Source organism: Stigmatopora argus, chromosome 5 (assembly GCF_051989625.1).
Source record: "Stigmatopora argus isolate UIUO_Sarg chromosome 5, RoL_Sarg_1.0, whole genome shotgun sequence".
Taxonomy (NCBI): domain Eukaryota; kingdom Metazoa; phylum Chordata; class Actinopteri; order Syngnathiformes; family Syngnathidae; genus Stigmatopora; species Stigmatopora argus.
Genome location: NC_135391.1, coordinates 11,005,892 through 11,032,044, shown reverse-complemented (window position 1 = coordinate 11,032,044; position 26,153 = coordinate 11,005,892). Strand labels below are relative to the sequence as shown.

At 39.5% G+C, this 26,153-nt stretch overlaps 1 protein-coding gene across 3 annotated transcripts in view; it reads right to left on the bottom strand.

Moving 5' to 3' along the window:
* Positions 1–26,153, bottom strand: part of pcsk5b (proprotein convertase subtilisin/kexin type 5b) — a 55,577-nt gene that overhangs the window by 22,966 nt on the left and 6,458 nt on the right. For all 3 annotated transcript variants that reach the window (XM_077600426.1, XM_077600427.1, XM_077600428.1), the window contains exons 3-16: positions 21,987–22,142; positions 20,537–20,680; positions 18,955–19,031; positions 16,836–16,924; positions 16,398–16,570; positions 13,854–14,066; positions 12,414–12,514; positions 8,809–8,912; positions 7,941–8,073; positions 4,451–4,639; positions 3,147–3,283; positions 2,887–3,024; positions 2,690–2,792; positions 705–898 (exon numbers count right to left, since the gene is read on the bottom strand). In XM_077600426.1, the coding sequence (XP_077456552.1) occupies positions 705–898; positions 2,690–2,792; positions 2,887–3,024; positions 3,147–3,283; positions 4,451–4,639; positions 7,941–8,073; positions 8,809–8,912; positions 12,414–12,514; positions 13,854–14,066; positions 16,398–16,570; positions 16,836–16,924; positions 18,955–19,031; positions 20,537–20,680; positions 21,987–22,142 (1,951 nt within the window). The remainder of the gene's footprint in view (positions 1–704; positions 899–2,689; positions 2,793–2,886; positions 3,025–3,146; positions 3,284–4,450; positions 4,640–7,940; positions 8,074–8,808; positions 8,913–12,413; positions 12,515–13,853; positions 14,067–16,397; positions 16,571–16,835; positions 16,925–18,954; positions 19,032–20,536; positions 20,681–21,986; positions 22,143–26,153) is intronic.

Below are 26,153 nucleotides of genomic sequence, written 5' to 3'. Positions count from 1 at the left end.
CAGAAACTACCATTTCAATTTTTTTTCTCTGTACTCATGTATTATAAAGTCCCCTCATTTGGTGTTATCTATGCTAAAAATAAAAATGAATAGCATCTTCATGGTACATGTAACCTATTTTCTTATGTTTCAAAGAGATACAAGTTTTTTTTTTTTAATTACCAAGGTAACGTTTGTTGTGTCTTCCTCACCAGTTGTACTAGAATTTTCATGCTTGTGTGCTTATTTTGTCAGCTCTTTCAAAAATCCCCCTGATATTAATTACTTAAATAAATAAACTGAATGAAAGTATGACTCCCGTTTGTGACTTTCTAATTATTGCGGTCAACAAATGAAACAGCCAGTCAATTTTTGACATACCGTATTTTCACGACATTAAGGTGCACTTAAGTCTTAAATTTTCTCCAAAATAGACAGGGTGCCTTATAATCCAGTGTGCTTTATATATGGAAAAAAGGTAAAATGTGTCATTCATTGAGGGTCCGCCTTATAATGCGGTGTGCCTTATAGTCGTGAAAATACGGTATTTTATGGTTATCATTCACACTTTACTACCCATACCCTACTGACATCTCTTCCAATACAGTCAGGGGGAAAAAGTAAACTTAAATAGCAAACTAGCATACTAGAGGACATGGCCATATGATGTGACCCATTTGATTGTTCCTGTTTAGATTTTTCGTTAGATTTTGGGGTTAGTTTACCTTGATCGAGGTAGAAGGCGTCGCCACAGGTGGCCACACAGGTGTGGGTGCCCTCATTGAGATGGAATCCGGGCCGGCAGGTGGTGCATTGGTCGCTCCGGCTGCCCATACAGGTCTCGCACAGTGACGAGCACTTCTTGCAGCGCTTCCTGTCATCACGGAAGAAGCCGCTGGGGCACTCAGACACGCACATCCTGAAAAATGAGACACATTTAGATAAGAGCAATACTCCCTACCTTATATCTTTCCTTACATAAACCGTATGTTGTTTACAGGTCTGCACAATGTGACTTAATGTGATGTAAAGCACTTTGAATTATGTAAATTGTGTTGAATTGGGCTACGCAAATAAATTGCCCTTTCCACGCCTAAATTGAGTTTGAGCTCAGTGTCTTGGCATCACTGTATTTGCAGCATAAATATCATACTGTTTAAGTGTGTGCAGCAGTATATGGTGAACAGGTGGAACATCTGCTGGATAACTTGCTAAAGCTCAGTTTCCCCTCATTCCCCCTCTCTCTTCAGGACATCATCAAGATGCCTTTTTCGCACATTTTAGTGCTTACAGCCAAGAAACACATAGGGCATGAAAGGAATAACACAATCCACTGCTGTATGTGCCATCTAACCTGTGAAAACAAACTAACATTGGCTGCTAGGAGCAGTACATAATGAAAGGTGATATTAGCTGCTTGGTTGGCAAAATCTGGCTCACATTAACAAGACTCTTGTAATATTTGTCGCGCAGTATTTCCCCCCCTCAAATTTTTTTAGGGCAAATGTAGATTACACTTTTGTCGATTTACCTGATTTATTTATCAATTTTGAATTTAACAGTTTAATTAAAATATTTGGTTCATTGATTCATCTTAAATCTTTGAAAATGACTGTGGAAAATAATTATACAGATAAAAGTCACTTGTTGTACTGTACTAAAGCAGATTTGATAACAAATAAGAAAAAAAAACTAAGCAATTTTTAATTTCAAAAACAGGGATAATTAATTTAATTGCAGTAAACCTTTTGTCTCAATATAAATGTGTTTTGTTATATAAGAAGGTTGAGTCATTAACACATCCACCTCACTGGGTACTGCCAACATTGCAAAAGCATTGCAAGGATAGGTGTTAATTGAAGACCCCATATTATAGGTATGAATGTGAGCATAGATTGTTAATTGTCTGGATGCGCCCCATGAATGGCTGACAGAAAGTTTAGGATAGGATTGAACCCAACCCAATTTGTCCATTTAAAATATAAATGTGACACTTGAGAGTAATGGTTTTCCCATCTAGAATCATCGTGGCTGGTATTGATGGCTCTTTACACAGGGGACCATAAATACCACACGTAGAAATATGCACACATCTCTAATCAGTGCTCTTTAAGCACTCCCTGTGGCGGTGCAAAAGGGCAGCCCTCACGAGCTGACACCCCAGGCATAGTGATTCCTGCTCATCTTCCCTTTATGAGTGCAGAAACCAGCTGACACAATGGCAATTAGCTCACACTTTCCTCCAGATGGAATGATTAAAAGGGTGGACATATGCACGGAAATTCAGCAGTTATCACAGCAGTACCTTGAATTTCATTTTGGGACATAGGTAGCTTATCACATAAAATTTTCCCTTTGAAATGACTGGAAATTGCCATTAATCTATTCCAGCAAACATATTGTATTTTTTTTGGTTGGAATAATAAAACAATAAGAGGGGAAAATTGGTTCTTGACCTGTAGCTTTTTGCAAGTGTTTTCATTTCGTATTTGTGTGATACTTTTGATTTCACTTAATAAACAGCTAAAACTGCATTATTTTTAGAGTTCTTTTTGCTCACCTGCATTGTGCTAATTAACTGCTCTAACCCCAATTAGATGTCATTTGTTGGTTTAAAAAAAGGAATGAGGCAGTTGATTATTTTGATTTCAATACTTACAAGGCAAATATTTCTTATATCATGCAAACACAAGACAGAGAATATTCAGACCTGGTGTTGTTCTTGAACTTGAGGAAGTAGTGCAGGCAATTTATGCAGTGATGTGGGCCGGGCCCTTCACACCCATGCTCGTTGCATTCGGAATCACAAGGACCTAAAGAAACACACACAAGGATAGCCAGACCAATACACACACTAATAAGATAACTCCAATGGGGAAAAACATCCAGCTGTGAACGTTTACATACCGTTGTATTCCTCGGTGAACCCTTCATCGGTGGGCGCCACGGCATCTGTGGACCTGGTATCAACAGACATGCTGCGTAGGGACGAATATGGGTGTACCGAGGTCCCGTAAAACACAAGGGACCATTCCTTTAGCTTACCTGAAAATACAGAAGCCCCATCTTACAACAAAAGCGCTGAGATGCATGTAGCATGCGCCAGATTGCAATCACACACTTAAAATGAAAATGTCTGCTTTTCTATTCTATAGCAGTTTACATACCGGGCACTTTTTGGCTACGCAGCTGAGAGGGATAATCATAAATCTCCAACACCCAGTCGCCCGCAGCCTTCTCTCCCCAGCAGTGGGTGGTCATGAACTCCCAGTTCTTAAACCCCTCCATGGAGTGATCAAACAACCTGCATGTCCAGAACACACATAGTATGCATAAAGAGAGTAAAATATGTCCGCTGTGGTAAAGGCTTGAGCACTTTGTCTTTTATCATAGTGGTTATCTGTCATCTAGATAGCCATTTTGTGAAGTTATAGTTTTTTTCTCAGCAGGATTTAGTGCTTTTGTATTAAGCTGATTTTTCTATAACTGAAGAGGATATGATTAGAATGTTATTTTCTTTATTATAAAAAAACTGAGGCGTGAAATTAGATTCATTAATATGTAATTTATTCCATTTGATTTTTCTTTTATTTCTTTTTTTTTAATCTTGGAAAAACAGTAAAACAAAAGATTAGTTTAAAATGAAATGTTTTTAGTAATTAAAATAACCAAAATAAGTATTGGACATTTCATTTCTTTTTTTAGATAATTTAACTCAGGCGGTGTCCAAGCTTATCAAAATATAATTAAATAGGCGCACACAAGAAGATTGAATTCTGCCTCCAGTCTTTCGCACGTCTCAGTTTCAACACTAGATGAAGTTAGTCATACAAGCAGTGTCTTCTGTCTCTCTTAGAATGGCAAGGAGGTAGGGCCACTATCTTCCTCATACATGACCTTTAGGAGTCAATTTAGGAATTGCGAGCGGCCGCGAGGCAAAACTCAAACGAAATTTACCAGCAGAAATATTTTTACATCAAACTGAATGAGCAAAAGAGGCCAACAAGTTATACCGAATTAGTTATTTGCTGGCAGTAAACACCCGCAGCCTCAAAAGTATTTGGATCGTAAATACAAATCAATCAATATGACATTAGATTCAAGTCACATTCCATAAGCGCAAGGTGAAATACAGTGTACGTAAATCATGTTCAGCATACAGAATGTTTTATGAATACAAAAGCGTGTTTTTGGTAAATATTCACAATTATCTTGCGCGTGCTACGCCTTTCTAACACTGTGCTTCCCACACACTCGTGCTTGGGATTCATTTCATGTTACAAATGTGCCACTATTTTCAACCAATCAGGAGTCAAGTATAATTATGACATCCAGAAAGTCATGAGCCAGTCAACACTAAAAGTAAGGAAACAGATCAACAATCTTCTTACTGCTCTACTGCTCTAACGGGAATAATGTTATTTCATGAAGTAATAGTCATGTAAATATGAATAATTTGAATGTTCTCTACCTGTTGGCGAGCAGCTGGGACTTTGTCCCTGATGGTGAAGTGAGGTTGATTGACAGGTCTCCCCGGCGTGGGTGTGTAATGGTGATGCGTACGACCACGTGTTCCAGGTAAATCACGTGGTGATTTAGGTTGTCGGTGCAGCCTGTTGCTTTGTACACCGAACGCACCGTATGCTCAGGGCGGATTGTCCTGTAGGACAAAGAAAAAACAAATGTACAGTTTTTTAATCTAAATGTTATAGAATGCTAAATATTAGCACAGCTCACTCGACCTCATTTCAGCCAACATCAATGGAAAATAAGTGTTTTGAATTAGGCAAAAAGCCTGAGAACTTTGCCCAGAATTACTACGTGCATCTTTTCTAATTTGTGTAGGGAGTAATTAAAATGAAAAATATAATTTGGTTTTAATGTTTTTTTTATACAGATTAAAAAGTACTACTCTTATTGGTTTGGAAATAAACATTTTGTATGTTTTTAGTCTTTAAAAAGGCACAAAAATATGGTATTGTATTGAAAAAAATGTAACGAAAAATAGATGGCATTTAAAAATAACATTAATAAGACAATTAGTGATTCAAAATATTGATTTCAAATCGGTGCCTTGACAGGATTTGTTGATTGTGGGCAAACGCAAGAAGTGGTAAATCTGCACGATCTGTTCAACAAATTTCAGGAAGACATCCCACAGAGTATTTTTTAGAAATATATCTTTAATTTACGCTTTCTTTGTGATCGTGTTAGCATGACATGTAACATGACAGTGACTGGTCATGTATCACATTCCTCACGCAACAAAGGCCTGTCGGGGGATGTGAGCGCGCACTATAATTGCAAAGTTAGGAAGGCATGCGGTTCCCTCGCACGTCAAATAAATTCACAAGCGTCGGAGGCAAAGCCGCCAGAGAAGTGGCCATGAAGCCAGCGTCTGTTTGGCAGGCGTCCATGCGCGCATGGACGAGTAAGATAATCAAGACCATCTTGTCAGGATTGGAGGAACAGCTGAGCCAATTTAGCATATCTTCACAGAAAAGCCTCTGAGTTACACAGGCTGGAAAATACTTGGTGATTGTCAGAACAGCTGGAAAAAACACTATGTCCTTATGTCCTTTACTGCAAACAAATTTTCCACGCCTCCATGAACGCACCAGCTCTTTTGAAGGAAACCGAGCCAACGCAGATGTTTATCATTGAGGAGAAATTTCTCTGGGTGATTCCAAGCTGCGCACTTAGCAGAGTGAAAGTCCAAGCGTTCCTTTAGCCTCGGAATTGTATGGAAAAAAGAGGAAACCTGTTCTGTGTGTCTTGTCCCATATAGTTTATACTGCTTGACAATACTGTATTAGATGTTTATATGGAACAAACTAGCTTATCTTAATGGATTAAACACCTGTATTCCTCATGAGGCGTAATCGCAGCACTGGTCGGCAAGAGTTAATTTCCAAGGTGATGTCATGCTTTGTTCAACACTGCTGTCAAAAGACGATTTCCTGGATTCACATGGACATGCAAGATTCTGAGCTCTATTTTCGTAGGCGTAAGTAGAAATAATGGTGTATCTTGGTTTCCAATCAGGCGCAAATCTCAATGCTGACTACTCTGCACCAAGCTGACCATTCTCGTGTTGCAGAATGACTATTTGCATGCGATAAGTTAGTCCTATTTGAAGGATTAAACACTAGCGAAAAATTTCTAACGGGATTTTGAGTGAACTCGACTGGGGCAGAGGCAAACGGAGTCTGAACTCCATTGGTAAATGCGTGTGTTTCATTCATGAATAAGACAAACAGTGGACCTCTGAAACCTTCCAATCCATGCACTGAACCCACACTGAACACAAGGGTGGATTTAATAAAATAAAGTACTATGTGCATTTTTACTGGTAGTTCGGGTACCAAATGAATAGTAAGCCACAGAAAATGAAAGTTAAAGCATAGGCTGTGCTTTTATGATGGCGACACTGTGCTGGATTGCATCCAGAGGAAGGGATAAACAAAGTTAATAAAAGTAATTAACGAAGCAGCAAGAGCAGAGGGGATTAAAAAATTGTGTCGATGCAAGTAAAATTAAGAAAAGCGTGCGGAAAACAATGAGGGTTGCATAAGCGGCGGCTGGCCAAGGGAGTCTTGGGCTGATATCGCAACATTGTTGGCCGACTCTGCCGTGACACAACACAGACAAGAGAACCCCCGGCGGACCAACAGCTGATTAACGGCAGCCTGACTGGACACAAGTAAGTGCGCACACTCGTGGAAACGAATACGCAGGAAAACACGTGCAGCATTTCAGCCCTTTTTCCTTCATCAGAAAATGTAGTGCAAGAGTCAGGATGTGTGGTAAACGAGGTGTTGCTAAAAACACACATCCGTGTCTACAAATTTTATGAAAAGTATTAGACAACAAGTTGCTAGGCAATTCATGTAATGTGGAAGTGAAGTTTGCAGCCAAATGAGATAATGTGTAGATAAGCGGTACGTAAATGTACCTTGAAAAATGTGACTTCACCCTCACAAGATACCTTTTCCCCCTCACAAAATACATCTTTATTTGTATTTAGACAGCACCTTCTTCTTTGGGAACAAATCTATTTTCATTTTATAACACAACATTTTAATCAAAGAAGTCCTTGATTTTTTTGTAGTATCAAGTGTTTAGTGTTTTAGTGCTTTGTTTTTAGTTGCTTTGAAAGTGTCTCATCGAAAACATTGTTTGCTGCACATGTACGTAAGATCTGACTTTAACTTACAGCGTGAAATACAGTAACTTTAGTTCTCTTATGCTCTTTACCAAGCCAAAATATTTATGTCTGATCCAATATTAATCAAATTTACAGTAGGCTACACAAATACTAAAATATTACATAGATGGCTGCAGCTCTGGTGTCATTAAATAATCATTTCAAAAAACATGAGGCGCTTCAGTACAACTGCATAATCCTCATAAGGGCAGACAAATGCGCCAGATCAGAGTGGATATAATGATGAAGACGGGGGCTTTGCGAGGGAAGAAGAGGATGGTGATGCTCTGTGAGCCCCTCACAATCTAACATTTGGCCCGAGTATAGCCTTGCAGTGAACAGTGCTCAGGCTTCCAGCTGCATCAACCATAACAACCTTTGAAGCGCTGGCTTGCAATTTGTGTGTGGCTTACACGTGCCTGTGTGTGCATTTAGAAAAGTCTAATGTGAGAAGCACCCTGCCAGAACTAATGCTTGGGTCTTTGTCAATGTACAAGCTTGCACAACTGCATTCACAAACACGAGGCAGCCAGAGCAGCAAAAAGGGGGCAGGGGTGCTGAAATTACAATGGAAGTAACATAACATATATTTAACGTTAATTCATTCATGTGTGGACCTTGCATTTATGCATATCTGAGAGTAAATGGGCTTTCAGCGCTTCCCATCTTGGGGCGTAGCAATTCGATAGCAAAAAAGGGAAAGAAAGACTGAAGCGAATCTATTCCTATTCTTTCTCTCGTCTTTTATATGTACCTGATCTGCCTGTCGGCGCTCTCCACACAGACATGCTGAGGCGGGACGTGCTGCGTCGGGAGTTGCTTCCATCGCTCCGCCTCCTTCACCATGGCCTCGGCATCCATCAGGCCAAAACCATACAAATGGCTGACTATGGTCAAGAGACACACACATGCACACAACCATTACATGTTATTAAAGTTGTATTAATTTTATTGCACACCAACTACATTTTACGTAATAAAACAGCTCCAAGATTTGGGACTTCACACATGTAACAACTCCAATAATAATTATTTCCATACTTTTTCTCCTAGTCATTTTGCCCAAGCAGATTGACGATGACTTCTCTCATTCAAGGTACTCTAAATGTAGAACATATGGTGTGATGTTTACACCGCCCGAGTGTTTACTTCTTTTTGAAGGAAACACACTAAAGCCTCCTGTTAGCATAATTTAATTCAAGTAGCAGCAGTGTCATATTAAAAATTGTATGATTCGACTTGAATTGTATTTTCTGTAAGGTCAAAGGACAAAAATGGAGACTGCTGTTATTCGTGTCATCCTTATTGTTTCTACTTGACACACTTGGAAACCTAAGTGACCAGGTGCTAAAATAGCACATTCGGCCACATTTTGAGTCATGTTCACTCTACGAGGCATTTGTTTCTCAGAGGGAATACAATAATTCATGAGAAGGGAGGAAAGTGTGGAGAATCCTAATGAATCCTGGCAAAACCCATTTTCTGGAACCTGCTTTTGCCATGGGAAAAGGCCAAACAGGAATCAGGATTTAGGACACCAGTATTCATCGAGAGGATAACACAGCATACAGCAGAGTGGGCACTGCAGTGTACTGTATCAGAGGCCTGCACTGTTAACATACCGTTATAACCAGCAGCGTTGGTCTTCCAGTCAGGGGCGCTGAGGTGTCCAGCTCTGGACGTCTTGACAATAATGTGCTGAACATCTCTCCAAGTTAAAAGAGGACTAGATGGGAGTAAACACAAAGATGAATGAGCTACACAAAACGTGCACAACATTGTGGAGTGACCACATTGAATTCACTTCACATGACACAACTCTAATGTGGTAATTGATCTAAGAATATATTTCTGTGTGTTGGGAGTTTCTCTCTGAAATTCAGCCCTACAGTTCCCGAAAAAAATTACTCACAAAGCACTGGAGAGAAAGGTGATCAATAAAATATGACGAATAAAGGGTGGAAATAACAAGGCATACATAGCTGCAGCTTGTTGATGCTCATTTATGTGTATCACCCCCCTAGCTGACGGCCTCTCTGATCTCACGTGAGATCCATTACAGGACAGGCAGGCATGTGTCTCAACTCCTTTCATGTCAAAAATCCTTCATAAAAAAAGGGGGAACCGGGAAGTGGGTCAAAGCATTTCCTGGGATTCCCTTTCCACGTCCGTATGTCAGCCAGATGCTTCCAAGCAATCTGAGAGCGCTGGCTTCATTTGCCCTCAATGTAATTCTCAACCAACCATTGTATTACATGGGGATAAAGAGTTATTGCGTGACAGTTGAGACAAAAGGGCCGACACCTGAGAACACAGGGCCTCATCCTACTGCAATTGGACAAGACTGCAAAGTAGATATTTTACACAGTGTGGAGAAAAAACGACTAAGATAAAGTGATCCAAATCAAGCCAGTCCTTTGTACACAACCAAACCTGCCAACTTCAAAGCAGTATTGGCTCAAAACACCACAGGTGTTCAGACATCCCACATGACTACCGGTTATTTTTGCCAACAGTCATGACAACACTGGGGGGAAAAAAGTCATGGAAACCAGTAGTTTAGCATCAGCACCTAAATAGGAACAATTGGAGGTACCTTTCTGTGAGGGAATTAAATTCCAAACTGGTCAATAAAATAACTTCGAAAGTCACAAAATAAATTAACTATAAAGTTAATTATAGTTTAGTCGGCCAATGATTTTTAAAAATGTGAATTCATCAGAAATTGCGAAAAAAGGTCATCTTGGAGATGTTTAGGAAAAATTTTATGTAGAAACATATGTGCGTTATTAGTGCTTAGTGTGACATATTCTAGAATCATGGCCGTTAGCGCTCTGTTTTTTCCAGACATGCCGCAGGCAGATACAAGTGCTATAAGTGAGTCGTAATGTGCGCACGCGTTGGCACTGTGGTGCCGATTCGCAGTAACAATTGTAGAAGAAAAAGAACAACAACAGAAAAAGAAAGCTTAGTTGAAAATTCATTTTTGCCAGCTTGTTTTGGATGTGTAGAAAGAGTATTTGCCTGTGAGAGTTGTGTTTATTTTTCTTTCTTTGGGACTCCAGTGCATGTCACCATTTAAATTTTTAGACTCAACAAGTAGTAGCAAAGATGACTTGTGTTACCAGCATGTTGCATTATGAAATCAGTCACTGACAAATTAGACTATCTTGCGCCAATATGAGAGATACTTTTCACATGTATATTTAAAAAAAAGTAGTATGCAGTCAGCCAATTAGACACAAACTTTTGACATGAAGGCCAAATGAATCTGGACACATAAGATCAATATTAATAGAATGGTGGGGAAGGAGTAGCTGCCACGGAGTAATCCTAGCTCCATAAATGTTTTATTGACATTAATTAAGAGTGGAATGCCATCGTTATCTAGGTCACACCAGCCTTCTCATAAACAACCCAATACTAATTAAGGAAAGCAAGCACACCGACTGGTACAAAACCGCTGGCGGCAGCAGCGGCAGCAAATCTAAAGGTTTTAATGCGGCTTTCACGGGGCTCCCTTGCCGGGTAATTAAGCTTGAAAAAATAGGATGCACTAAGACGTGTAGTGCCAAATAGAAAATCAATCATCCATATTCCAGTGTTGCAGATTAGTGGTCCAACAAATAATCTGTTTCAGGTCAAACAGGTGCTATTATCTCCCTTGAATAATGGTACAGGTCTTATAGTAAATACTATTATGGGTTGGTATGGCAGACCACATGGACCACACTTCCCAAATCTGAATCAATTTCCTCACTTTTGTCTTTAAACTACTTGACTAAATTGTATATTTTATCCATTTATCTGAGTAACTATTTTTTGGGAAACATGAAAACAAAGAGCAAAAAAATCAATAGTTATTTCATTTCAATTTGGTGAGTTTAAATTTAATAATAAATTAGGATTAAATATTTTAATTGAATATTTTACAAAGTACAAAAACACAATACCAATGCCTTTTACACACCTGTATGCAAAAATCACAAAGCCAATTATTAAGTATCAACCTAACATAAAAAAGATCATAAATTACTATTTTATAACAAAAAGCCCAAATAAAGGCAAAATTATTTCATCTAACAAACAAAAATCCCCAAAACTCGAATTTTTCATTGTATTTTCTTCATCATCTTCATTTGTAAAACACATTTGATGTTTGCTTGCCTGCATGTGCTTACCAGTGTATCAATTGAAATGTGTAAGAAACAATTAAAAAAGAAGGGGGAAGTAGAAAGTACACTAAGCAGAGAGTCAGCATATAAATCTTGTAGAGGAAACAGGCTTATGTGCCCGGCCGGTCATGCCAGGAAAAGCCGGAATATTTTCTACCTCTGGGGATTAAAAGTGGATTATCCGGGTTAAATGAAGTGACCTCGCCTAACTGACTGAGCTTGGCACGTGACAACGGGCGCCTTGGACGTCTGCGTCCAGCTTTCGTAATTCATAATTTGCATAGGAGGAAGTGCGATTGTACTACAAAAGCTGTTTCCAAAGTAGTGCCTGTAGAACCATGAAAAACACATCCGTAATAAAATGAATAAATTGGAATGGAACTAACAACAATAAAGAGGCAAAATGAGAGTCTTGTTAATTTCCCCAGGTCAGGGCTCATTTTCTCCAAGAGGACACTAAGTAAATAGAAAGACAATCTTCGTTTTTGTGAGCTCATGTGTGATGACTCAAAATGGGAGTTGCTCCTAGATTGGTGTTGGGTCCAAATTATCATGGGTGCCGTTATGTGTCAGGATTGTCGGACCACAATACAACAGAACCTGTTAAATTTGAGGTTTTTATAAATTTATATGATGACATATTTAACATATTTTAAGATTATAAAAATATTTGTGTGTATAGGTGAGGCCAAAGCATTACTAAGGTAACCAGAAAGAGCAATGGAGAGTAAGTCTCTTATATTAACTTCTTGCTAGGGAGATGTTTTATTCAAAAGGAAAAGGGGGGCACCACCAAAGTGGAGTTCAATATGCTCCTACTATACTATAATCTCTATTCTGTGAAAAGCCAGTTTTAGGTCCTAGCCCGCCTCTTGCTAAGAATAACGCAAGCTTGAGGCCTCACTCGCCAAACATATACTGAATTGCAGGTGTCAAGTGGACTCAAGCTTGGTTTGAATGTATTGTTCTACTAAGATGGATGCATTGGTCTTCCCCCTTTTTAAAAAGTAATTAGAAAGTAAGACAAGTATAAAATGTTCAGTGGCTCTTACTTTGCTTCCAGAGCCAGGGCGATGATGGCGGCGGCCATGGGAGCTGAGGCTGACGTCCCAGTATGACTGTCTGTGCATCGATGCCTCAGGTCAGTTGTGATCTGCATGGTGAGGAAGGCAATAAAGTTTGGCCTCAGAGCTTCAATAATTGACCATTTATTTGAACAACAAACACTTCTCTGGGGCTGATTCATGTATTAGACGTTTAAACCGTAATGGATGTTTTTCTATGGCAGGCTTTATAGTATATAATTAAAATGATCAGATTTTAATCAATGTCATCTGGCAGGCCAGATGTATACCAATTTGTGGCAACTGATCCTTGGACGTGATTGGCCCACATCTGCTCCACACTTAAATCCTACAAGAAATTCATAGACTAACTAACTCAGTGTCACATACCTGTCAACCTCTGCCGATAACTGCCCTTATAAATGATTATGATTCCCCTTACAAACCCCCAAAAAACCTTACAAACACCATACGAGTCGTACGGTGTTTGTAAGGTTTTTGGGGGGTTTGTAAGGGGAATCATAATCATTTATAAGGGCAGTTATCGGCAGAGATTGACAGGTATGGTGTCATTAAGTTGTCAATAAGATGCAAGTACGAATGCCCGCCTAAAATATAAAAGCGCATGCCAGATTTCCTCCATCCCTACCCATTTGCATTGCAAAACTATTGATAGTCAGTCAACTGCATCACTGCAGTCAAGCCAGGTCTCACAAAGAATTGGCACGAGGGCCAAAAAATAAAATCCAAACCAAAGAGAACATTTGAGAAATTTGAATTATTTTAGTTGCGCCTTATAGTGCGGAAAATACGGTAATTTCTGCACACCCAACTCCCCAACCTCTGGGAATAGGGAGAATTCATTGTAAGTCGATCATGGCATGCTTTGGCCTAATCATATGGACCTCTCGAGCATGGCAGTCTGCGAGCCAAGAGAAAGTTTGGCCAGCACCTCGTCTGAGCCCTCATCAAAGGACCTTTGCTGGACTGAAAAATTGGAGGGATTATCCCAACACAAACATAATGTGCTGCAGCAGAGAATGTGTTCAAGTAGATTAGAGTGACACGCAAAAATGCTTCATTGGTACAAAGCGACCAGGTTACTGAATGTCTGCCTGTAGCGCCCGTGCAGGGAATGTAGAGGAACGGTGCCAGAAAAGGTAACCAACATCGGTTCACTGACACTTTTTATCCAAATAGAGATGGTTATAATGTGGTAAACGTTGGTCAAGGCAAATTTGCTTCAAATATTCGAGTTTAAATTCATGCCATTTTGAAAGAGATATATGTGAGTTCACATTGATTGTTGTTTTATTTTTAGTCCAAATTCAAGGCTTAGTTTCAACCTCACATGAAAGAAAGCATGATAATTAATAAGATTAAGTTCAAACCCTCTAGTTACCCAACCAAGCCAAGATTGAAGCTTACAATCTTCCGGTCGTAGTTTTCGCCACTGCTGTAAGTGGTGGTAAGGGTGGATGAGCACTCCTCCAAGTACCAGGGCTTCCGTCCGCTCTCAGCTGTGCTGGAGATGGAGATGGTGTAGATGGAGTTGGTGTAGCCGTCGCAGGAGCAGTGGTCGCGGCTTCGGCCGCCGTTGCCTGAGGCCCACACGAAGATGGAACCACGGCCCTTCCTTCCCTGAAAAGGAGAGGGGGAAAGTTGCTTGCTCACTTACTCATCATTAGCATTTTAGGGATTCTTTTAGAGTCACTTGAATAGAGGTTACAGTGCCTGTGGATCAATAGCGATGGAAGTGAAAGATCAGACAGGTTTTCTAGTGGGATTTGGAGAGGGGGCAGAATAGACAATGATTTTTAACTTTGAAAAGGATGCTGCTGCATGCCGCGTTGTCAGTGGGATACTATTTTCGCAATTGCCGCTGACAAGAAGCACTGTATGTAACTCGAGCAAAAAAATCAGCTGGGAGACTCTACACATCAATTCACCAAGTAGTCTGTAAAAAAAGGCTACTAAAATAAAAGAAAAACTAAGGAACAATGTTTTTTTTTTTAAATAAAGAAAACTCAGGTCTGCATAAAAACCTATCCCAGTGCCAGCCTGTTAGTTTGAAATTAAACAAAAGTAAGAAATTCAAAACGTGTATGTACTTCACACTAAAATGTCTTCCTTCAATAGCATTTGTTACTTTTACATAAAAGTGAGCTTGTATTAATGGGTTTTTTTCATCTTAGGTTTGTAAAACAATTTGCTTTTTGAATTTCAACTTGTGGGTGGGACCATGGTAGAGCGATTAGCACGTCCCCCTCACAGTTCTGAGATCAAAGGTTCGATTCCAGGCTCCAACCTTATTGTATGGCGTTTAAATGTTCTTCCCGTGCCTGCGTGGGTTTTCTCCAGGTACTCCAGTTTCCTCCCACATCCCAAAATCCATCCAGGGTCGGCTGCTTGAACACTCCGGATTTTCCCGAGGTATGCGTGCGTGTGTCAATGGCTGTTCAACCAATTCAGATTGGATCCTGCCTATTGCCCTGCTTAGCTGGGATAGGTTCCAGCACTTCTACAATCCTCATGAGGATAATCATCTTGGAAGACGAATGAATTTTAACTCTTCAATCTGGTTGGTCATGGACGGATCAGCGTGACGGTGGGTAACTACTATAAAGCGTCTTGATTGTTTGATGTGGGGTGTCACAATGTGTTACTATCCTCAAGAAACCAAATTATCATAATTTGCACGGGCATACGGAGGGAATGAATGGAAACAGATTGGGATTCTTCTTTGTTTGAAGAACTAACATTCAACCTCCTGGCTCATCTCGAGGACTCGTGCATGCCTTAAGGCTCACACGCTTAGCTATTCAACCCACAATAGCAAACAGTGCTAAATAGTGGCATACACTACATTAAAATTATGATTTATGATGGTCTATGATTGTATACACACTACTGATAGACACCTTCAGGAATAATTCAGGTAAAATCCCTGTTCGAAATTGCTTTGAATTTTCTCCCAAAATAAAACATTTAAACACCGCCCATCATCCGCTTGGAGCATCAGGGCAGGAGATCTTGAGTAGAAGTGAATTTTTTTGGGGGGAAATGGCTTGTCCAGCTGACTCAGGGGCCTTTAGCTGACCTCAGCAATGAGAACATTGTGCATGAGGCAGACATCTGGACTCTGGCGGGGGCGAGGGTGGGTGATAGAGGAAAAGAATATTCAACTGTGAACTAGCCTCAGGACACTGACACCCCGCACCCACCAAGCTGACATGGTGTCACTTAGGCTGCCGTAGTGACAGGTGTAGTATCCATTCATTTTCTGGATTCTCAAAGAGTCATAAACTAATTGTAAACTGGGACTGACAAGCAGTTTCTCCAAAGTTCACATGCAAGAAGAATTCCAAGTTTTCAATGCATCAAAATGCATGTTTTGGGGATTTAAGCAGAAACCCGGAGAAAACTCATATAAGCAAGGGCGTAATATGTAAACTTTAAACATACAAAAAAGATCTAAGCCCAAAAGACCTCTACAAACCAATTTAATAATATAACCAGCTCTAAGAGAGTTTGGTCCTCAGTTTGCAGGATTTGGCAAGAACTATGTTTTGCCCCCATTTGTGTTAACACCGCAGGCAATTTTGAATATTTTCCTGTGAATAATACATGAATCTTAAAGACCCGCATTTTGCTTCTGTTTTGCATTATTTATTATGCAAACAATATTCGCGATACTCTCCATGTTTATTTCAAATTTTCTCTTCAACCTTTACTCAAGAGGTCCCCGGCACAAAGCCCAAACACGTTTTGGACATTTTTACACACTTCTTTTTTATATAATGGATGGAAAGTGCCGCAACCAGTGGCATTTCCATACCAAAATATCACAAAACATTCCCTTGAACACAGTTGCATCCAAAACTCTCTGGTTTGGTTATGCACCAAAAACATGTTGACTTCATCCCCACTGCACAAAGAGCCTACCAACCAACAACCAAACCAGTTTCTCACCATGCGGATACCGTTCTCAAATGCCTGCCTGGCCAGAGCTGCGGGTCCGTCCACCGTCTTGCCATCATCATCAGGGCCCCAGCTGGCACTGTAAATGTCGATATGCTGCGGTTGGAGGCTCAGAGACTTAGCCTCGACCATGTCTGTCACATCTCCGTCAAGCATTCGCACGCCTAGAACACAAAACACCGTAAAAGGAGGAAAAAAGTTAGCAAAACAATGTAAAATCATTTCAAACAGTTAGTAGTATCTTCCCATTTTTCCCCCAGATTTTTGCAAATTATGTGATTTACTCACACCTATGGTAATAATGTCATTATTTTGTTAACCCTTAGTGATTTAAAATATAAACATTAATGAATGCATCATGCTGAACACACCTCTGCTAAACCAATACAAATATGAACTATAATTAGAAAAAGAAAGTGGTGAGCCCACCTCCTATTCTGGCATTGTAGGCAATTCCCACAATGCAGTGTGAATTGTTCGCAGATGCAGCCACTTCTCCCGCACACCGCGTCCCGTGTCTGAGGAAAAGACCACACACAACTTATTACATCAACCAACAGATGTACGCACAAGGCAAATCAGACAGGGGCAACCGAAAGTACATAAAACAAATCCACGAGATACACGTATTATACAGGTTTACTAGCGATGCACGCATACACACTCATAAATTTTCACCAGTGCAACACTATTCCCATGATACACACAAAAAACAAATTAAAAAAGGGCCAAATGGCGCCTTGATCATTTCACAATGTCAGGCTTTGGTTCGGAATCCCACTAACCATGTTGAAGTGTTTTTGAGTGAGATAATGCTCTTTGATGGTGTGTCATTGATGGGCGACTGAGGACACATTGGATGTTGTAAGGAAAAAAGTGCAAGTGAAAGGCCTTTTACCATAATTACATACCAACAAACATGCAGACACAAACACAAGTACATACAAACAGAGGAAACACAGACACTCTTCCTGTGGGGAACATCTGCAACACGTTTTGTTTTGTACTTTATTTTTTACCGTCATCTGATAGATATCTAAAATGAATATCAATTTATAGAATTATGCTGTTAAGTCCCACTAGTGATTCACAAAACTTGCAGAGAGGCACCTGTAAGTCATGCTAGAATTGTACAAATGATGTAAGCGGGAAACCACAAAGAAACAAAGTGTTCTACTTTTAAAATAACACTTCATGCATGTGTGGCCTCCATATTTAAGGTTTCCACATGTTGGAACGGATTTTTCTTATTTGAGCATCTAGAATAGAAGACGAGGATGACGCCCGTCTAGCAAACTTGGCTTTGATCATGTCGGCAGTCAAGTGTCAACTGTGTCCGCCAGGGAACAATGAATACAACGCCTATTTTGAATGGAAAAAGTTGATTTTTTGTGACAATTTTAAATCATGAGCAGTCCTCTCAGCGTCGTTTAATGACCCGAACTGGCTTCAGTTGTATTCCCTCACTTCATTTCACATTACTTAACCATGAAATCTTCCGTCTGGCCATCGTTTCGCTCTTTGTACTTACTCGTAATTTCCATTTTTCCCCACATCTGCGTTTCACTTGTTTCAAGTTGTCATGCCGCAATAGAGATGGGGGTGCCATGGATTTGCAGTCAGTGAAACAACAGGCATCACACGAGACATACTCACTCTTAGTGTCTGCTGTGTCATCTTGCAGGCTCTCAAACCCATTAAAAAAAATGCCGGTGCGGTCAACGTTTTTTTTTGCCTGGACACTAGGCTTATAAAAAGAAAACTCCAGATGCAAAATAAAATCTAGCTTATTACTGTGGCATCTGTCTGCCGCATGTCTCTTTAAAAACACATTGAGTGGAAACATAGCGGTTGGGTTTGCATCTTACACTGGCTGGCACATGGCTATCTACAGTGTATGCAGGTATTTGTATGGATATAAAATGGAGTAGTGGTCCTCATTTTATCAGGCAAAATTTGGCTAAAAAAATCTCTGACATTATGAAGTGTGTTTTCATCCATATAGTGGTGCGCCCAAAGAGGGGACATTTTGAACCGTAATCTTGGTATTACACAGATAGAAAGGCACTCAACCTGAAATCTGCTGTGCTATTTGCTATAAAAAAAATCACGCATATACATGTTTTTCTGAAATGCACTAAGTTGCCACAAGATAGCATCAAAGCACTTTCTAAATAGGAAAGTATAACAACAAAAGAGATGTAGCGTAATTCTGCCACCAAATTGGGGTGGAGAATGTACTATATTGCTAAGTGATAGAATTTACTCCCACTTTATAAATGTATATTGCGGCTGTGTATGCCCCCATTTCAGAATATTGAGGGAGTTAAAAAAAAGAAGAACAAAGCTGGATTTACCTAAGGCCATAAAGGTGTACTTTTTTCTCTCTTGGCATTAGTCACACTCCACACCTCTGGTTTCATTCATACCTGAATTGCCACACTCAGTTCATTAAGCTCAAAATCCTTCCAGTCAGAATCCTCCCGATCACCTGAGGTGTGGCTCAGTGCGTCAAAAACCTATTAACACTTTATTAAAAATGTCTTACTTGTTCTCATTTGTTGCATCATAGCGTGGCAAGGGATCCAGGTCATTTCCATTCACGTCAAAGCTGGCTTGGTGGTCCTGGAGAAGAAGGCATGGTGGTGAGAAGATTGAGGTGAAGGAAAATGGAAGGGAACAGAATGGAAGATGACAAAGGTAAAAGAAAAGGAATCGAAAAAGAAGAGAAAAATATGACATGGGCTGTTATCGAAAATGGCAGGGATCACTCAAGTTCTGCCTTTGGTATCAAATTCATCAAAGGGGATAGGAATCATTCTAGCATTCATCCTGTGATTAAAAGCCTCAGGCTGAAAACCCCATGTGCACGGGGGTATGCTCGACATACCTTAACATGCACATACAGCGTAAACGCAGACGTACACGATGAGGTACACGCCAAATACCGGCACATCCACAAGTATGAGGAATGCAATGTAAACGGGGCTTACTTTAATCCTTAATGAAATAATGTATTTAAAATTAGAAGACAATGTATTCGCTGAGACTCCAGATGCAATGATATACAAATTTTAACATTTTAAATGATTGTTTTATATGAATATATATATATATATATATATATATATATATATGTATATATATATAATATATACATTTATATATTAAATTTGCTGTATTGTTCATCCATGAGTTTGATGACTCAAAAATGTGTGTATTTTGCACTTTTCTGGAACAGTGTAATAGTCATACCTTGAAATACGAGTAAACAATAACTAGTGGTTATGATGTTTAATAATAAAATGAGACCTTGTTCAATACAACGCGGAGTTCACGGATGGGAGGGAGGGGGAGAAAGAGAGAGACTTGGTTGATGCACTCTTAAACATAAACTTTAAATTCAACTTAAACTAACTTAGATTCCTATACACACACTTAAAAAATGTTTTAATGTTACGTTAAACTAAATTTAGACCTTCTTGTGCAATGACCAAGGCGAAAAGGTAAATGTATTCCGCCACGGCTTTCGAAGTGAACTTCCTGTTTCTCCATACGTATTGGCGAGCCAGCTCTGTCACGCGTATACTACTCATGTTTTTCGATTACTTCATGCTTAATATCGATTGTCATCATGCGCCTTTTCTTCGCACTACCCTTCATTGCACCGGCGTGCTTTGAACCTATGGTGTTTCCCTTAATTCTGCACTGACTAACGCAAAAAAACACGGAAAGAAACAACGCTCCGCCCAGTAATCGTAGAGATCTTTGCACGAGGGAATGCAACAAGAAAGACAGTGCACTGAAATCATATGCTTGTATCTCAAAATTTGTCTCGTATCTCAAGGCAAATATTTGCTCGGAATTTTACTCGCATCTCAAATTTGTTAGGCACAACTAGACTCCTTACATAAGACGCATGGCCAAATTTAGGGGATTTTTTTTTGTGCGCCTTGTAGTAATTTAATAAAAAATATTTATATACATAAATCAAGCAAGTGCATTTTCCGATAGGATTCTCACAAAAATATGCAATTATTTTCTGAAATGAAATTTTAGGAAAGGTGGGTACGGACTTGGTCTCTTTCTGAAATACGCACACAATACATGCGGGACACACACACACTCACGTAGTTCTGAGCGAGGTCTGGATGGTTGCGCTCTATACCATCATCCAGGATGGTGACCACAACGCCTTTGCCCGTGTAGCCCCGCTTCCATGCGCCCAAAATGTTCATGTCTGACTGGCAGTTGTGCACGTCATCGTTGCAGTGCTGCAGAGACCAAACAAAATGAAAAAAAATGTTCTCCTCTGTAAATGTTCAAACAGCAATAAAACAAGTGAAGTCAAGAACATGGCAACATGTCTCACACGCACCAAACTTTCAATGAGCGTCACCTTTGCATATTAAAGTGCAGATTTATGGAAAATGTATGTCAACGTGTCAAATATGACATATGTTTAAAACAAAGACAATTATCAAATGATTATTAAAATATGACAATACTGTAAATACATTTGCAATTTAATACAGACAACACCTGATGGTGCAGTGGTTCTTCCGCCTGACTTCGGTGAAGGCCGTATGTTTTCAATTCCCACTCGTTAGTGGTGTGATTGTGAGAAGTCATTGGTTGTCAGTTTTAATTTGCCCGGCGATTGGCTGGCAACCAATTCAGGGTGTCCCTCACCTGATGCCCATAGTTAGCTGGGACAGGCTCTAGCACCCACAGCGACCCTTGTGAGGATAAGTGGTTCAGAAAATGAATGAATAAAAAATTATATATTGTTAAATTGACGATTAACTTAAGTAGAGTAATTGTGTTGCAGCTCTGGGGACCCTTAAATTGCTTACATATAACACTGAGTTGGGTTCTGTTTTTATTTAATATCCCTCACACAAGTGTCTAAAAGAGAAGAAAAATATTAAAAGCAGTGGTCAAAGTATTAGCACTTATCTGCATAACATTAACCATTGACAGAGCTGAGGACTGCAAGCAGTCGAGAAAGGGCAATGATCAGAGCGGTCATGCAAACAAAGTTGTGATAAGAAGCCAAATCTGTTGTATAAATCTAACTTGACTCATTTAAAAAAAAGGACTACAGCTAAGTACTATTCCCCTAAATAATCTCATTACATATTGCAGAAACACCAGGAATATAAAAAAATCAACAAAGAATGATTTTAACAATTGAGTATGTTTCAAATTCTCCCATTTTTTGTGAAAAAGATCTTTGTGAGGATAAGTGGAATGCAAAATGAATGAAGTGTCACTTGTTATTATACCGGGGTATTGAAGATTTTTATAATTTCATATGGCATGCTTGCCATCTTGCTTAATATTTGAAAATATATCTTTATTTGGTTATTTGTATATTTCCACTGCAGACGGAGTTGGACCATACATCTTTAGCATGTTTTTTCTCATCTCCCATTCATAAAAAAACAAACAAATCCCTCAGCTCATCTGACCTGGCACTAATCAGTGACAGCAAACAACCTCTGTTGAACCTTGACCTACAAACTAATTTGCTGGTTAGCGAAAGAGGAAAAAAACTGGTTGGCATTGTATACTCACAATGTACCACATACTGTTCCACTTGGCATCATTGTAGAAGATGTTGCTCAGAAAAGTCGGGCTGCTGTGGGCGTGGCTGGAGAGAGATAGGGGTGGGGCTGGTTTGTAATCTCTCTTGATCCTCCTCTTCACCACCTGCTGCTGGATCCACTCCACCTGAAACACAGCACAAGGGTCCACAGTCATTGAATTGAAGAAACTAGTGAAATCTCAGTGAAACAAATTGTATTCATTCCATGACTGTTCATTAAACAAGGAAAATGAAATGCAAGAAATGTGTTGCTGCCTATGGATGGACAAAGTCATACTTTTTTATTTCTTTATTTTCATCATTTAGGCTGATAAAAAAATCAATACACCAAATACTCCCATTGCTTCAGCTACGGTGGCTCACGTTTCTTGCATTATTCTTATAATTAATATGAACAGGGTGTGAGTAGTGATAAATTGAGTGGTTTTGGACATTCAAAATTCCATCATCCATGTTAACTTTTGAATTTTGAGTACAACCCTACCCTCATTATCACAAAAAGAACAGTTCAATGTATTGATATTTTGAAAAATCAACCAGATATTTTTTTCCTCTATAGTATACCCATCTTAAATTTCACAACCGATTGTACTGCGCTGCAATACATATATGCATTTTGCTCGCCACATCTAGCAAAAATAGAAGTCCCAGAATGGCTTGTGCTTGGCGCGCAGCTCCCACACGACAGACATGCAGTTCACGCATCCTATATGTAATTAAACACATTGATTGTAATGTTTTGTTATGGGGTTTTCTTTCCAGCTGGCATTTGCCAGGTGGTGCCACTGTTCCAATTGCAGTGTTTGAGCCTTTGGACCTTACACACAACTCGCTGATGCTACCTCTGGAATTGTAGCAGACTGTGACGCACCTACTATTAGCCAGTGGTGCACGGCGCACCTCTTACAAGCCAGGATTTCCGTGGCACTGCATCGCGGACCCAATTTCGCTCCTTCAACAATGCATGGGTTGGTATCAGATTCTGGTTCTAAGATAACCTTGAGTCAGAAATATCATAGTATCATTGTTTCACAGAATCAATGTATTACCAAAAAATCTGGTTTCAAGGAATATTTAGATTGAATCCAATCTTAATTCAAGTTACAAATGCCTCTAAACATAAAATTTTCAGGTTTCAGGTTACGTGACACTTGTAGTCAACTAGGATGTTTTAACTATAAAACATGGAAATCAGTGCAGTTTATATTGATATCAAAAAATAAACATCTACACAAGACCATCCTGAAATCATGTTCAATTGCTTGTGTAAATACACTGAAAATTTACTCATTATTTGATCACCTACGCACTACTTTTGAAGGCAATTAAATAACGTAAACTGAAGTTGGAAGCAGTTACGGTCTTCACCATTTATGCTAAGAACCACGCTCACTCAAATGTGCTGCATTATTACTAAGGAAAAGCACTACTGTAGTGATGTCATCTGTGGTTTGGAGTAGCTTGATGGATATTTCAATTTTGATTCCTTTTTCCACAACGACACTGTTAACACGGTACTGTATTTTGACTAGTGCAGGTGCACATTTTGTATTACTGCAGAAGAAATATTGATGTTTAGTTCTCTTAAGCCGACAAAAATTGATTTAATCTCCATCATATCCAGTGGGAGAACATAAGTGTAAATACAAGGATGTCAACCATCATTTATTTTTATATTTTCCACCTATGTATGCATTCTCCAGAATGATGCCACATGCTGCAACCAAAGTGGTAATTTCCAAGCAGCACAAGCAATTTTTTTTCTTGACGAACAACGTTGGTGTGCTTAAAAAACTGCATTTTCGTGGCATCGATATAACTTGAAAGCAAGATGGACACAACTGCGGCATAATTATCCGCTCTTATGCGCAGAAACAATTTGCTGGCTTCTCTGGAGAATTGCGAGGTGGCGAGACGAGATAATGCCAGAAGGAGACGAGCCTTGAGGAGAATGAGTCCCACAAGGGTCTAAAAAAGAAAGAAAGAAAGACTCCATTGGAGTGAAAACAAATAGCTAGTGAAATAGAATTGATTTCATACATGAGGATCGGTCAATAACTCAGTTGGGTATCTCTTTGCAGAAGCGGTCAGGTCTCTTATGTATGAAAAGTCAAAGATGAAAGAGCACGAGTTAAATACTGATTCATAGAGTCATTTTACCCTAATGCTGCTGCATTACATTTCTCCATCCGCCTCAAAAACACAATAGTGTTCATTAAGCCCACTTAAAACCAATGGTGTATGATTGCAATTGGCATACATTTGCATTTGAATTACAGCAACACCATAACTACAGGAAGATAGGGAAGGCATCACCGCATTTCAGCACACCGTAAGGGCAGTGTGATTTGCAAAAACAACAGCACCTCAAATCTATTCCCAGGAGTTCTCATTCGTCAGAATTGTGTTTACTTATTTCAGAACCCCTCTTGAGATATTGCAGATCTACCTTCACTTTTATATACACAGCAGAGAGTGAGACTATTTGCCTTTGGACAGAAATCCTATGTTTATATCTTGACCACAACAATTTCTGCACCTTGGGGAGGTCAGCTGCCAAGATTCTTGGTAGTGGTGTTTCAATGCAAACAGTGACAAGATGAAAACGTGATAGGCAATGAACCAATGAGGTAGATGGTTAGACTACCTCTTGGACCCTAAAGAAACCATAAAGTCATTTTAAGAATTTGCTTCTAAATGAATGAAATCCATCTAAAGATAAGTGATGCAAACATGGACACAAGAGAAGAAGTGAGTGCTAAATCTATGAGTTAATGGTAGAAAATCTATTAGTGTGATTTTTGCCGCTTTTTAAAGATAGGTTGAGAAGCTCGGAGTCTTGGAGGAGCTCGGAGTAGAACCGCTTCTCCTCCGCATCAAGAGGACCTGACCTCAGACAAGCTGGAGAAAAGATTTATTACGGCCGACGTGAGATATAAATATTCATCAATGTGCAGTCCAACAAAAAAAGTAATGGAATTACTACCAGCACTACAGAGCCAACTGTCAAACTAGTTTCACAGTGACCCAACCAATACCATTTGCCGACAATGGCCGTTAACAAGTCAGTAAAGTAATATGACAATCCATTTGAACCCTAAGTCAGATAAGAGTTTTGATGTGAAACTAAGCAAGAACAAACATCTAGTTATGAGGCATTTCAAGCAGACTTTCCTCATAAGAGAACCAAAGCTTAGATAAAGGCATATAAGAGAATTCATTCAAAAAGGCCTGCAGCAGTTTTTAGTGGTGGACAATTAGGAATTTATAAGGCCGGTAAATGCACTCAAGCCAAGAATAAAAATCATTGCAGACATACTTCAGCAAAATACTAAAATAAACACGTTCCTGAGAGACAAAGACCAGTGTGAAAGAGAGTATTAAGCAGGCAGACACAGAGTGTCTCACTCACCAAAACATTGGACAATGGATTTTACTACTATTGCGCACCAACACTGGTGTGTAGGTGACAAAAAAAAAGATTAGGCCTGAATATTATGTGCTTTGTATTGAATTACGATAAAACAACATCAGACAAGCTTAAATATCATGCGCATCAAAAGAAAACCCCAATAGAAAAATGCAGCGCATCCAAAAATGTCTGTCTTTTTTGTCATCAAGAAAGTAATGGAAACTATCTTTGTATCTGTGTAACGTGGCGGTAATGGGGCGGGAGCTTACTCATCTGCCAATTAGGTGCCGAGTGAGTTTTAGTGTTATAAAAGCAGCAGCACACTCTCTTGCGCTGCTGTGTTAACGTGCAAGCAGACATATACAAACGCAACGCTTTACAAATAAAGTTGAATTGTACATATGTGGTTATGCAACATGCATCAACATAAGTTCTAAGAATAAATATTGATATGGGTAGATCTTTTTAATTTGGTCCTTTCTTTAGTAGCTCGCTTGCTGAAAAATTGTGAGCACCCCTGCTCTAAATCCCCAAAAATTGATCATCTTTGTGATGATCCTCCCTCTTTGACAGTGACAGACTCTCGATGTCTTAAAGTTGGTGCAATGATGTCTACTAGAATTATTCCATTTGGTTGTTTCCTTTGTTGCTTTACTGAAGAGTGACTTTACACTTTAACAAAGATTTAAATAAACTTCCATTTTGTGGTCGACCTGTTACAGAC